This window comes from Vipera berus, assembly GCF_964194415.1.
Source record: "Vipera berus genome assembly, chromosome: 2".
Classification (NCBI taxonomy): domain Eukaryota; kingdom Metazoa; phylum Chordata; class Lepidosauria; order Squamata; family Viperidae; genus Vipera; species Vipera berus.
In genome coordinates this window covers 32,999,529-33,011,355 of record NC_138203.1, presented here as the reverse complement: position 1 = coordinate 33,011,355, position 11,827 = coordinate 32,999,529, and the positions used below count along the sequence as shown (strand labels likewise).

General features: G+C 37.5%; 1 protein-coding gene across 1 annotated transcript; it reads left to right on the top strand.

Annotated features, from left to right (window-relative positions):
- Positions 1-3,697: 3,697 nt before the first annotated feature.
- S100Z (S100 calcium binding protein Z) lies at positions 3,698-8,327 on the top strand (the record flags this gene model as incomplete). Its single annotated transcript, XM_081320774.1, has 2 exons — positions 3,698-3,838; positions 8,169-8,327. 2 exons carry the CDS (start codon positions 3,698-3,700, stop codon positions 8,325-8,327), a joined length of 300 nt encoding a protein of 99 aa, XP_081176900.1.
- Positions 8,328-11,827: the final 3,500 nt, after the last annotated feature.

The following is an 11,827-nucleotide window of genomic DNA, read 5'->3' as shown; positions in this document are numbered from 1 at the left end:
TATTAAAAAAAACTTTCCTGCTTTCCTGCCTCTTTAAGATCCTTTGAGGAAATATATTTTTCTGCCCTTTTTTTATATTTCCTTCTCTGAGGGGCTGACTTCCCACAGGTGGAGAAAAGTTAAATTAGGATTCACAGGTTGAATTTGTTGCACTTTTATACTTGATTACTGATTCTCAGTGGTTTACTAATAGTATCAATAACATTATTTTTCCCAAGGTTGCTCATGTGGTTCTTTAAAAAAGAAAAGAAAAAGAAATCATTCAACATTGTCAAAACCTGGCTAGCCTGATTTTGCCCATCTCTGCATTATAGTACAATTTATTTATAATATGTCATGAGCTCCCTCTTCTGATTATGTTCTGAACATCAGGTCTTTAAAAAATATTCCGTACCAAAACATTCATTTAATCACTTTATACATTGCCACAACCATGGAATTCCATAATACTACTTTATTGCAATGCCAGTAATAACTTCATTGTATTAATTTTATGTTTTTACTATGTAGCATTTACAAAACCACTTAGATTGTTTCATTCCTTTATACCAGGGGTGTCAAACTGCCAGCCCACGGGCTGGATGCGTCATCCGGAAGCTGTGCCCATCCCATTGCCGGCAATGGCAAAACCATCCCAATACATTGTGCAACATCACGTGACATCGCGAGTTTGACATGTCTGCTTTATTCTAATGATTTCTTTATGCTATTTTTCAACCTCATATTTATTTCCACCCTAAAATAGGGAACAATTAAAAACAATTGACAATGTGTTAAGCCAAGCTATAAATTAGTATTAACAATAAAAAATGATCATCAGTAAAATACTCCTTAAAAACCATGCATGCAATCAAAATTATAAACATTCACAAGATTCAGAATCAACCATATTTGAACTGATGGATACTCCATCCTAGGTGGGTTGTGGTTATGGTTATACAGTTATGACTACCATCTTCAATTCTCCTGTGAATGCTCTGGTATTTTACTTTATTCCACTTGATTATGGCAATAAATAGATAGATAACCTTTATTGTCAATTTTTACTGTGGGCACATTGGCACACATTAAAAATGAAATTTTGTTGCTTGCTCTCAAAAGTGTACACTTACATAACACACATTTAAACATGCTATATACAACATATGTATAAACCAACACTCTTACATATAAATAACATATAAATATTAATCACTGTCCATCTTGAATACATAGTGGATGTATTTCAAATACTTTAATAGAGTCACAAGGGGATGAATTTAAACCACTAGTTTCTGATTATTTTTGTGATTATAACTGGCTGAAAGACTTGGGGCTAGTATGTGGATATATTTCAGTTCTCTCTTGGCCACATGGAAGAAACAACAAACTTCTTCTAAAGCAGGCGTGCCCAATCTTGGCAACTTTAAGATTTGTGGAGTTAAATTCTGGAACCATAACTCCTAGAATTTAAGACTTGTGGACTTCAACTCCCAAAATTCCCAGCCAATTCTGAGAGTTGAAGCCCATGAGTCTAAAAGATCCCAAGGTTGGACAGCCCTGCTCAAATGCTTTCCTATTGCAAAAGTTAGAGATGAAATTGCCCAGTAACAAAACACAAGGGGGAGACACACTCCAAAGAAAATATCTAGTTGTAATGCACAATAGGATTCTGGATTAAAATTATTGTCACTCCTTGCTCAAAGTTGTTTTATTGTTGACATTTATGATGTTGAGGGTAATGTTTAGATCAGTGTTTTTCAGACTTGATAATTTTAAGATGTGTGGACTTCAAGTCCTAATTTCCCCAACCAGTTAGTTTAGATTTATCATGGGTGCAGTATTTTAAATTATCTTTTTTATTCTATCTAAGCCCTTGAGAGTCTTTGAATGTAGCGGGATAGCAATGTGCTTAATAATAAATACAGGCAAAGTAATCCTTTTTTAAAAAAAAAATCCACATACTTTATAATCCGAGTTCCATTCCTCAACCATAGTTCTGCCTTTCCCAACTAATTTTCACTAGAATCAAAGGAGTATTGTCATTTTTTTACAGTGTGGAAAGTACAAATAGAGGTGACTGTGCTCAGGTCCTATCTGAGATTTTATTACATGAAATGCAGCAGGAAATGCATTCTTTTCTTACTCAATGCATTTAGCCAGGTAAGGGATTGGGCACATATTTCCAATAATTTTTGGGATCCAGAGGCTGCCCACCTAGTCTTGGGAAGCATTAAGTATTTTAATTAATTAATTTAATTAATCCGTAAACATTCGTGTATCTACAATAAGTTTTAAATTTCAAAACAATATACTGAGGATACTTTTTTTAAAAATTGGTGAAGAGTGACACCATCTTTCTAGCAAGTTAAACTTGTGACAATATTCTATTTTATAAAACCAAAGACATGGTGACTCAGCCTATTTCATTTGAAAAAGAAAGAATATCCAAAATCATACTGATAGTTAGCTGGATACCCATGGGTCTACCATGATTGTTTGCTTTTATATATACTGCAGGGCTCTTATAAACCAAATGTATCATCCAAGATGTAAATTTACTTTGTATTAAACATATTTAGGGAGAAGAGATTGAAGAGTATATTTTACTTAACTTAGCGGCCATGCTTATTTTCCCCTAGCCCTGTCTCTCACCTCTCCTAACACCTTTTTCAAAGCCCATATGGAACCATTGTTGTCCCAAAGTAGATGCACCCATGTGGAAAGAAATTTACAAGGATCGAGATTACGCATGCTGTCCTCAGGCTCTTAGGGAAAGGGTGGGAAATAAATTCCATAAATAATAAGAGAATTCATTGTATCCTCTTGTTCAGTACTGCAGTTCCTGTGTTTCCCCAAGGGGCTGGCTTCCTAGCAACTTAATTGGATTTCCGACCTCTGTAGCTTAATGAATTGGTAGCCTTTCTCCTCTCAGCTCCTAACGTAGTGCTCAGGGAAGCCAACCAGCCAACAGAAAGACTCCGGGGGAAAGATACCAACACCTGTTGACAGTTAACAAGCAATCACAAATAAAGCGAAAGTTGAGAGTTGGGGCTTTTTGTCATTGGTGATTTCCTTCTAGAAGCTCTGGGGAAATAGAACAGGTTGGGTGGGACTTTCAGGATAAAACCAAAGAGAATCTATACAGTACCTGCTGGAGATAGTGCTTGTTTGGAACTGCGTTATCTGAAACAGGTAGGAAGGAGAACTTCTGAATGTTGTATTTAAATACTCCTACTATAAACTTTTTCTTTCTTTATCCCTGGGTTGCATTTTTGAGGCTGAGGCTCCAAAAATGGTTTAATCAGAGCAAAAACAAGTGAATTGCATTGAATTAGTAATGTGGTCATTTGACAACCTGTAGACATTTGTCTCCCTGTTTTCTTGCATTGAAAGTGACAATTTGCGTGCAATTTTGATAGGAGATGGGAGTCTTATTTGTTTTAGGGACTTCTGGTTGTATAGCCTGCTTTGTCCTACAGTATTTGAGGAACCCAATGCATGAATGTATCTCCCAGGATTCATCTTTAGAAACTGTTCTCCTAACTTAACATGGTAAACAACAACTGTGTGTTCTTGATCAAAGCAGCAGAGAGGTTGGATGCTATGCTAATGAATTTCTGATGAGCAGGGTGTTTATTTGTTTGCATAAAAGGGAATAACTGCCTTTTTGGAGCATTTGTGAAAGCTGGCCATTAGCTTCTAATCCTTTTGCAGCATGCCATCACAACTGGAGGGTGCGATGGATACCTTAATCAGAGTCTTTCATCATTACTCTGCAAAAGAAGGGGACAAATACAAACTCAATAAAGGAGAACTCAAACAACTTCTCACCAGTGAACTTACTGATTTCCTTGCGGTAAGAACAAATTCTTGTTCAGTATATTCTGTTGATTATTTACAATATTATAAATAAAAATTGGGGAGGAGGAATAGCTATTAGTTGATGCTTGAAAAACATTTGTCTTCTAGATAAGTAATCAGACATTTTCTGCAACAGTTTATACATTATAGACATGCAATCTTATGCCACCTCCAAGAGAATTAGCTCTTAAAAGTATATAGCTTGGCATCTTGGTTTCATTATTATGAAAAGCACAATTATCATCTTTTTGATTTGGGAATGGGGAAATCATAGGTTGAGATCATGCTTGTGAAATGTGCTACCAGTTTGGATAAAGCTCAGTAACAAAATGGTGTTACTTAAGCCTAATATTAAAACTTACTGTGAATTGGAAGTATTATAGAAAGAGTTGATGCTTAACACAATATTAATTAAATAAAAATATAGAAGAAAATAAAGTTTTAAGAAATTTCTTTAAAATGAATTAAAATACATAATTTCAGAACAAATATGAATACTATTAAGAGGATTGGAAAAATAAAGTATTTGCTAGGACTAAATGCCAATGCAGTAGATTCTAGGAGCAATATTGTCTTAAATGCATACTCCAAACTTGGAAATGTATAATGCAAAAAATCCAATCCCAAATAGCCACCAATCTGTATTTCACTTACAAAGCTGATCAGAGTAAGATCTGTGAACATACTTTTAAAATTCAGATAGAAATAAAGTGGATTTTATCAAGATCACCTACAATAGTCCAGCCATTTATTTCCAGGAGTACTGGCCAAAAACATTTGTGAATTCATATGCTGGCCATTCTTAGATCTCAAAAGAGACAAAAAACAAGCTCCAGAGCCTATTCATAAGCTTCTTATTCTGGGGCGAATAGTTCAGGAATCTTATTGAAATGAACACTACTAAAGGCAGTTGGTTTCTCAGTGGAATTGATGAAATATCTCTGCTATGCTGATGTCTTTTATGTCATGTGCTTAAAAGAACTGTTACAATTTTTAAAAAAACAGAGATCAACTATACATGAGGCATTTCAAGCCTTGAAAAATGTAACAGTTCTTAAAGTTCTTTATGAGATCTTAAAACTCTTGAAATCTTATGAAATTTTAATGGTCTTCTGCAAGAATGTCAAAATTGTGCAAGAACTCAAGTGAGACGTCTGAAAAATTATGAGAGCTCAATAATATCTCACTGGATTTTGGTGGATTCTAATGAGATTTTTGTTGATTTGGATGCTTTTAAGCAATCATATAAAAGAATGTGGTGGCACCAATTCTGTAGTTGACATTACAAAAAGGCATAGTAATATTTAGTTTTCACCAATTACACTTGGTGGATCCTCAGGAGGAACAAAGCAGGTGGCTGTAAACTTCACTGTTGCTAGAGATGGGTTTGAAGACAACTGGGTTGATTTTGTAAAGTAGTCACAAGATACAATTTTCAGGTGATTCAAGATCAATGTGGGAAAGTACAGCTCATAGACCTACGCCACATGTAGAGATTTAAGAAGATTGTTGTTTAGTCTGAAGGCCATTAGTTTAATAAATATTTATTTAAATGAAAACAATCTGGTTTCCTGAATTGTTTGCAGATAAACTATTCCAAACAGAAATGAACACTAAGATTAGTTAGCTGCAATTTTTTTTGAAGCCCCAATGATTCAATATTTTGATATTGATGAATTGATAATGCCTTGTATACCAATACCAATTTTATTTATTTATTTAACATGAATAATTCAAAATTGACAATTAAATATGTGTGTGTGTGTGTGTGTGTGTGTGTGTAGATAGATACTCGTGTTTTCCAAAAATAACACCAGGTCGTATATTAATTTTTGCTCCAAAAGACGCATTAAGGCTTATTTTCCGCTTAGGTCTTAGTTTGGGGAAAATGCCGTACTAAATGTGTCTGGCTGGCTGACGATTTTAACTGGGGCTTATTTTTGGGGTGGGGCTTATATTACAAAAGTCCTCAAAAATTATGCTAGGACTTATTTTCCAGTTGGGTCTTATTTTTGGGGAAACACAGTAGATAGATAGATAGATAGATAGATAGATAGATAGATAGATAGATAGATAGATAGATAGATAGATAGATAGCATTATTTATTAAATGAACTGTAGCAAAAGTGGCAGGTAATTGTTAGTTGTACTTTTCTTTCTATTTAACATTTTTCCATTTTAAATTCCTTTTACTGAGATAAACATCTCAGTAAAACATCTTCTGAGATGTTGAGGCATACGATATAAGTTGTTAAATACGGTATTTTTCTAACTGAGAGGTTAACGTATGCTGAGTCAGTGAACATATTTAAATGATGCAATATCATCTTGGGCATCAATGACCCTTTGTTTGAAAGCTTCCTTGGCCTTTAGATCGGATTGGCCTGGGAATTGAATGAAGAATCCATATTGTGAGATAACATTTGAAAGTTGAGTAGCTGAAGCATAAGGTACAACTGCTCTTCAAAACACAACTTGGGTAATCTATGATTCACAAATTGATTGAAAAATGTAAAGGCTCTAAATATAATTTCCTATTTGTGCTAAACAAAGTGACTGCCAAGAAAAGCTTCCACTACAGCAGGGGGTCCCCAACACCTAGTCCACGGCCCGGTGCTGTTTAGTAGCCAATTAGGAACCAGGCCACAGAAGTGGTGGGCGAGTGCATGCACCCGCGAAGCTGCATATGTGAAAGTGGCGCATGCATGTATGTGAAACCTTGCCCTCTCTCCCTACTACCACTGCCTCCACCCCCTGCCACTGCCAGTCCGCTGAGCTGGAAATGTTGCGGACTGCTGCACAATTCTGGGGAGAACACATTTCTGGGGAGAATGTGGTTTTTGCTGCTCTATTTGTTCCTAAGTAGTATTTTACCAACATTGTTCTACAGAGATGAAGAAGGAGACAAATGTCATCTGCAACAGGCATCTGTAGCCTATTTATTCTAAGAAAAAATTGTCATCTTAAAAATTTGCAGCCCTATGAAAGCAGAAAGAAGAATAAAAAAAATCAATCATCACTTTTCTTGGATTGGATTTTTTTTGTCCTGTGTAACAACTTACTACGATATTTCCTGAGTGGGTGATTTCTCAGACTTTAAATTGGCTGCACAATTTTGTATGTCAGGCAAAAGTAACAAACTGTAGGCTATATTTAGGTTCAGGACAAGTTCACCTGCGCTGTGAGCTTCAATTTCCTTTCTTTGATCTTAATTAGATTATAAAGTTAAGTCATACCCTAGTGAGAAACTGCTTTTTGATATCTTTTAAAGCGTTTAAATATACAGGGTTCAATTATGACCAAAATGACCAGCTTGGGAAAATCAACCTTCTTCTCTAGACCTTTTTTTGCACAATGTTCTCCCAGAGAAGAGAGGTTGTTTAAAAAGAGTGGGAGAAATCAACGAAATCATTTATTTTAATCACTTACATTTGTTTTTAAACCTGGATCCTATGTGTGTACCTGTGGGGATTTCATGAATCAAGCGGTGAAGGATGATGGGAATTTTATCCTTTCTTTTATGCGCTCAGTGGCATTGATCACAATTGTCCCTTTACATTATGTGCTAAAAACAAAATCACAGTCCTGCATGGTGGGCAACATTTTGGACACCAGAACCCCAGTTAAAGTTTTACAGAAGAAGAAAGAGCGACTGCAGTGAGAAAGCTGATGACACAAAACGTACAGGGCTGCATCATCTTAGAGGTGGGGCCAGGATTTAATTCATTTAACTGAATGACAGAAGTAGGAGAAACATTTTATTTATTTGTTTGTTTGTTTGTTATATTTCTTAATAGAGTGCGACTCTGGGTGGTGTACAATATAATCATTAAAATTAAATATTAAAATCAGAATAATTTAGGATTTAAAAAATTGAAATTATACAACATTATAAAAATTTCAAAAGATGAAGAATTCCAAAATGGTGAATTAGAAGTTGTTAGTATGGTGGGGGGAGGTTTCTCATGGGGCCAGTCAGCCCACCCCCTGGTGTGTGAGTCCCTGTGTCCTCCACGCAAGGCTACACAGCCAAGTTTTGGGCCCTTTGCAGAAGACCAAAAGATTGGGGAGCTTTCCTCACCTCTTGACAATAAATTGTTGGAAAGATTAAAAATAAAATGTATGCATATTAAAACTGGGGACATCTACTGAGACAAACACAGGCTGCAGACGCTGTTGTGACAATGGTAAATGTCACTGTTCATATAAAAATTCCCTATGGCTTATAGAGAAAAGCATATACATAGCCTCAAGGAACTAAAAAGAAATCTCTAATGCAACTCCCAGGCCTCAAACAATTTTGCATGCTTTTTTTGCTTTCATAGTGTCAAAAGGATCCCCAGCTGGTTGATAAGATCATGCATGATCTTGATATTAACAGAGATAATGAAGTGGATTTTAATGAATTTGTGGTTCTGGTTGCTGCTTTGACTGTTGCGTGCAATGATTTCTTTGAGGAGCAAATGAGGAAAAAAGGAGATTAGAAATGGTAAGTAACACAAAGTTTAATAGCTATCCTGTGTAGTTGATTAATAATTAACTTAAATAGACTGTCTGGAATATTATGGAATTATTTAGGTATATCAAAGTCCCTCTCAATTGAATATCCATTCAAACCACAAATCCCACAGTTAGAAGAGTTAAAAAATAAAATGTTATTAAAGGCATTGTATTGAGATAAATATCTTACTTTATAATCAGACCTTTACCATACATAAGATGAAAATAGTTGAAGTTTCACTCCACATCTGGCAATGGAGGCATCTAGAACAGGAATTTGTATTCTATCCTTCAGAGGTCAGAAATTATATAAACCAGCGCAGAAAAATGGGGCAAACGAACTGGGGATTTACAACAAACTAGACTCTAATTTAAATAAAGATCCATGGATGTGTCTTCTTGTTTCCCTTTCTTCTCTGCAACTTACCATAGTTTAAGTGACCACTATTTAAAGTCTTTGCTTCTGGCTTCTACAGAATTTCCCACAAAACATCCCCATAATTAGTGAGCCCTCAGGGTTATAACAGATAGGCATCTCTGTAGGCTTCTAACCTGCCAGAAGGTGAGCATTCAGCTCATACAAGAACAGCACAAGAAAAATCACAGATGCTTACAATCTTCAAATGAGCATTAATGAGAATTTCCTGCCCTGTCCTAATTGGGAAGTTATGCCTATGTACTCTGTACATGTTCCTTGCCACAGCTTTTTAGATGCTGGGGGCAACAGAGACAGATGGTCTTTTCATATCCATCTTCTCCAAGCCCTGTAGAGTCCTTAAGCCTTTGCTTGGGGGAGGGGGGCATTGATAGGAAGTAGGAAGAATCTATCCTGGACAAATCCTCACTCCCAGAAAGGGATTGATTAAAGGGACTGATTTTAAATGGAAATACATACTATCAATCCCAGTAGATGGTTTGGGGAATGACCAAGAGGACCAGATTGGAGGCCCACATTCCAACTTTGGCCTGAAGAGTTAGGGCTTGATGGGCATGGTCAGGACAGTCTGATGGCACTGTGCCAACTTTTACCCAGTTGGACAGAGGATCCATTCAAGAAGAGGATGCTTTCAGACAGTAAATGAAATACCAACACTGTTTAAGTTAAAACTATTCTCATTGCATAATAATCAAATAACATAAAAACAGTAGCACCAGCAATTAATATATAAACAATTATTTGAAAAATACATGAAAAAGTAGGAAAAGAAGCTAGGAATAGATTCTACTACTAAACTGTTGGCCTAATAGGTTGACTTTTATTTATTGCACAAATATTTGGAGGGGTATGGGTGTGTGGATGGCACGCTGTGGGGGCCATCTTTCACATCTTGTATGCTATAATAGAGAAAAATGTTTCCAACCACAATTAAATTTGTGTCACTAATTATGGTAGGCAGGAAAGAATTTAAGGCTTGAGTAGAAAAGCAAATTATCAGTTATTTTCTTTCTGGGCTCCTGAGAACACCATAAATGGACATAAATCACATAACTTGATAATTAATTGGCAATGAGAGCAGACTTTTCAACTCAAAATTAACCCAAGACACTTTAACCCCTAAAGCAGAATGTCCACCATGAAAAAATTAAATCCAGGTATTAACAATCCCTGACCCTGATAATATTCAAAACCTGTTTCCCAAGGCAGCTGTTTCAGGCTGCCTAATGCTGAGCAGTTGAACAGAGAGGTTGTGGGGACAGAAGAGAGATTTATGAATCTGCCAGCTGGAAAATTTTATTTTCCAAATAGCAAAATGACAGCTATTCTTCTTGTTCTCCGTGGTGAAGAAAACAAATTGGGAGAGAAAGATTTGGATGGGAACAATATCCAGCCTGTATTATATAATGTGCCAAACAGGTTTAGAAATTTTCTAGAACTTAAGACTTCTGTTTGTTTGTTCTCTCCCTTCACCCTCAAACACCCCCCCACTTTCCAGTTGTAATGGGACAAAAATAATTCCATAGGAAACCTGGCCCCATGCCATTTAGGGCTTTAAAGGTCATAACCGACACCTTGAATTGGAGTCAGAAGCAGACTGGCATCCAACGCTGCTCCCGCAGCAGATGCACATAACAGCCCACGCGGATGCATTCTGTACCAGCTGAAGCTTCTGGATATCCCCATGTGGACTGCATCCTAATAGTCAAAATGGGAATTGACCAGGCATGTGTGACTGAGCCTCCCTATCCAAGAAAAAGCATAACTGGTGCACAGCATGAAGTTGAGCAAAGGCCTCCTAGCTATGGCCACTATCTGCTCTTCAAGCAGAAGCCATGAATCCAAGAGGAACCCCAGATTACACACTGGGTTTGTCTTGGGTAGTACAACCCATCCGAGACCAAACTGAGGGACCCACTAACAGCCACCCTATCTTATCAGGTTCAGGTGAAGTTGATTGCTGCCCATCAGGAGCCCACAGTCTCTAGGCACTGAAAAAGAAGGTCCATGGCATCACTCACTTCACCTACAATGGAGATATATAGCTGGGTATCCTCCACATACTGGGGATACCTCATATCATGGTGATAGATAATCTCACACAGAGATTTCATGTAGATGTTAAAAAGGAGTGGCGAAAGCACTGCACCCTTTAGCACTCAACAAAGCAAGTACTATGAGCTGGACCAATCACTCTCTATTAACACTGATTGGGACCGGCCTGGGAGGAAGGAGTTGAACTGGCAGAGAACTGTGGCACCCACCGCCAACTCCCTAAGTCAGCCCAAAAGGTATTGAATAGTGCCAAGTATATGTATACCTGTATGTCTGTGTGTACACACAAACACAGACACAGACACAGAGACACACAGACACAGACACACACATATGTACATATACATACATACATATGTGTGTGTGTGTGTGTGAATGTAAAGGTTCCCCCGCACATGCATGCTAGTCGTTTCCAACTCTAGGGGCCGGTGCTCATCTCCGTTTCAAAGCCAAAGAGCCAGCACTTGTCCGAGGACGTCTCCGTGGTCATGTGGCTGGCATGACTAGACGCCAAAGGTGCACGGAACACTGTTACCTTCCCACCGCAGTGGTCCCTATTTTTCTACTTGCATTTTTACGTGCTTTTGAACTGCTAGGTTGGCAGAAGCTGGGACGAGTAACAGGTGCTCAACTCTGTTACGCGGCACTCGGGATTCGACCCGCCAAACTGCCAATCATTTGATCAACAAGCTCAGTGTCCTAATCCACTGAGCCACTACTTGGCACTATTCGATATATATTCATATATATAACAGAGTGAGTGCCTGTTACTCGTCCCAGCTTCTGCCAACCTAGCAGTTCGAAAGCACGTAAAAAATGCAAGTAGAAAAATAGGGACCATTACGGTGGGAAGGTAACCGCGTTCCGTGCGCCTTTGGTGTCTAGTCATGCCATACACACACACACACACACACACACACACCTTTAGCATTTTGTTGTTGTTTTGGTGCTTTTTGGTTATTCTTGACTCCTGGCAACTACTTGGACAAGTCT